Source organism: Gymnoscopelus braueri, assembly GCF_963280865.1.
Source record: "Gymnoscopelus braueri genome assembly, chromosome: 24".
NCBI lineage: Eukaryota > Metazoa > Chordata > Actinopteri > Myctophiformes > Myctophidae > Gymnoscopelus > Gymnoscopelus braueri.
This window is the reverse complement of record NC_137626.1, coordinates 22,439,164-22,442,285: the sequence shown is the minus strand read 5'-3', so window position 1 is coordinate 22,442,285 and position 3,122 is coordinate 22,439,164. Positions and strand designations below refer to the sequence as shown.

General features: G+C 43.3%; 1 protein-coding gene across 2 annotated transcripts in view; it reads left to right on the top strand.

Moving 5' to 3' along the window:
* The window catches only part of LOC308080911 (fibroblast growth factor 14-like), a gene marked incomplete at both ends in the record, with an annotated part of 47,359 nt that extends 45,077 nt beyond the window's left edge, over window positions 1–2,282 (top strand). For both annotated transcript variants that reach the window (XM_080423008.1, XM_080423007.1), the window contains 2 exons: window positions 1,456–1,654; window positions 2,098–2,282. In XM_080423008.1, coding sequence (XP_080279134.1) covers window positions 1,456–1,654; window positions 2,098–2,282 — 384 coding nt within the window. The remainder of the gene's footprint in view (window positions 1–1,455; window positions 1,655–2,097) is intronic.
* Between the last annotated feature and the right edge of the window lie 840 nt (window positions 2,283–3,122).

Here is a 3,122-nt window from a genome sequence, read left to right as displayed (position 1 = left end):
AAGTACTGTACTTATTACTGGAGTATTTCCATTTTTCTATACTTTTACTTCTACTCCACTACATCTCAGAGACCAATATTGCACTTACTCCACTGCAATTATTTAAACACTTTAGTTACTAATTACTTTGTAGATTCTGATTATATTATTATTTCAAAACATACATTAACCACTTCAGCCCTATGTAAACTTTGGAAATAGCCGATCTACAAGCGTGTTGTGAACTTGTAGATCGGCTATTTTCAAATAGCCGTTTACACACAAGTACATTTTGATGCCAATACTTTTGTACTTTTACTCAAGTAAATATTTAATTCCGGACTTTTACTTGTAACAGAGTATGTCTACATTGCAGTATTGATACTTTTACTTAAGTTTTTTGTTTTTCTTTTAAATACTCTGCAGTAGTCCTGCAGAAAATGTTACTTGAGTAAAACTACAAAAGTATCAAAACATACCAAATGTCAAAGTACTCATTACAGAATGGTCCATTTCACGATCATATTATTGGACTGTAATCAGTAATGCAATCATGTTTTCATCACTTTAATGTTGCAGCTGGTACAGTTGGGGTTATTTTTTGTTGCCGGGCATAATAATACATAATTATAATAATACAATAATACATGATTTATCAGTTAATGTATGTTTTGTATTAATTATCAAAATCGGCAGTAACTAAAGCTGTCAAATACTTTTAGTGGAGTAAAAAGTACAAAATTTGCCTCTGAGGTGGTGTAGCAGAAGTATCAACAAATGGAAATACTCAAAGTAAAATTACCTCACATTTGTACTCAAGTATAATACTTTAGTAAATGTACTGTTAGCAGCCAACGCGACGCACAACTCATAGATGAGGACACAAGCGCTGGGATCAGATTGTTCAGGCAGACTTAACAGAGGGGCTATTGATGGCTTTCTATCTAGAATCACAGGGAAATCACTCGCCAGTGTGTGTTCTGCATAACCAAACGCCAGCGTTGACACATTTGCAAACAGAATAGCGCAGATCTGGATTTACAGGCGATTAGGCTTCCATCAGTAATATGCTGCCACAGATGGTGCTGGATGCGGATGTTCACATAATAATAAACTTGAAAGAATAGAGAGGATTCAAGGCTGAAGAGGACTTAAGGATCTGGGAGCACACACATCTAACTGGAGGCTATACGTTTATAGGTCATCTCCTGTGATTACACAAGTTCTAGACAGTCCAGACAGATGCTTACTCGAGCAGCCTTTTTGTCTACCTGAATATAAAAAAGGAAAAAAGGATGATTTTCAGTGCTTGCCGTTCACTGTCCACTTAGTTTTGCCGTTCTGCAGGGGAAGCAGTCATGATAACAACAGGTGGTTGAAACTGCCGTGTGCCTGCCAGCACAGCTAGGAAGCTATGAAAATCACCAACGTTAAAACGTGTGTCCAATCTCTCTCTCTCTCTCTCTCTCTCTCCAGGAGTTGTTTACGGCCGAGTGTAAGTTCAAGGAGTCAGTGTTTGAGAACTACTACGTGATCTACAGTTCCATGCTGTACAGGCAACAGGAGTCTGGCAGGGCCTGGTTCCTGGGCCTCAACAAAGACGGACAGGCCATGAAGGGCAACAGGGTGAAAAAGACCAAACCGGCCGCACACTTCCTGCCCAAGCCTATAGAAGGTACAATACAGAGCTGTGCACACACACACGCACGCACACGCACGCACGCACACGCACACACACACACACACACACACACACACACACACACACACACACACACACACACACACACACACACACACACACACACATTACTATACTTAAAAATGTTAGAATGGTAATTTTATAAATGTGATTTTTAATCCTATCCCTGAGTTAAATTGTGTGCCACTGTAGCACACCCAAAATAGCAAATCTACAAAATATAGCTATTTTGGGTGCATGACACTGGCGTGCAACCAAGTATAAATCAAGCCTAAACTCAAAAAAGTATTTACAAATCACACACACACACACACAGTAACTTTTCTTCCTTTAATTCTCTTCTGCCATTTCGCCCCCTCTCTTCCACCCCCACCCCCAACCCCTCCTCTCATCTCATCCTGTCCTCCCCACCACAGTGGCTATGTACAGAGAGCCGTCGTTGCATGATGTCGGGGAGGTCCCTAAGGCAGCCGCGGCGGCTGCCGCCGCTGCCGCCACTGCCGCCACCGCCGGCAACCCGCAGTCCAAAAGCACAACCAGCGAGCCGGTGGTCATGAACGGCGGCAAGCCAGTCAACAAGCCCGACAAGGAGGAGACATAACCCCGCCCCCTCCTCTCCCCCTGGCCACCCGGATGCCAGGTAGCCGGAGACTCCTCCCACCGCTGCACTCATGTAAAAAAAAAAAAGATTCCACTCTGGCCCTGGACTGGACGCATCCCCATTTTCCTCCAATTGTACGAATCCAGTTCAGTTGGGGGGGCAGGGCCAGAGTTGGAAAAAAATAAATAACAAAAATTTAAAATGTAAAACTGAGTGCTCCAATTGGTGGCCAGGGGAAGAGGAGGAAGATACAGCAGGGGAACGAGGAAGAGGAAAAGTAGCTGAGTCACTTCAAAGCCAGCTGAAGCCTGATTTATGCTTTGTTGCACGACGGTGTTGCTCGCCGGAAATTACTTATTTTCACGCTAACAACTGAACGCATCGAGTTGTGCTGTTAGCGAGCGACACCATCATGTGACGGAATGTAAATTAGGCATAACGCCAGCTAAACTGGAACTCGGACAGTGAGACGAAACACCCACCCTAGGTGATAACGGAATGCCTTTTTGTTTTTTAAACACAAACAAACTAGTCCTCATTGGTATTGTTTCTGTGACAATCTGTGAGAATGAGGCTCCTCTGTTTTTTCCTCCTCTCCAGTAAGACTTTTCTTTTCCTTTCCAAAGTAGCCTTGCTTGCTGATGGCTACACACACACACACACACACACACACACACACACACACACACACACACACACACACACACACACACACACACACACACACACACACACACACACACACACACACACACACACACACACACACACACACACCTAAATTCCGCCATTTGAGTCTTTCTAATTTTCTCACTCATTCCTACTGTTTACATGTCTCTC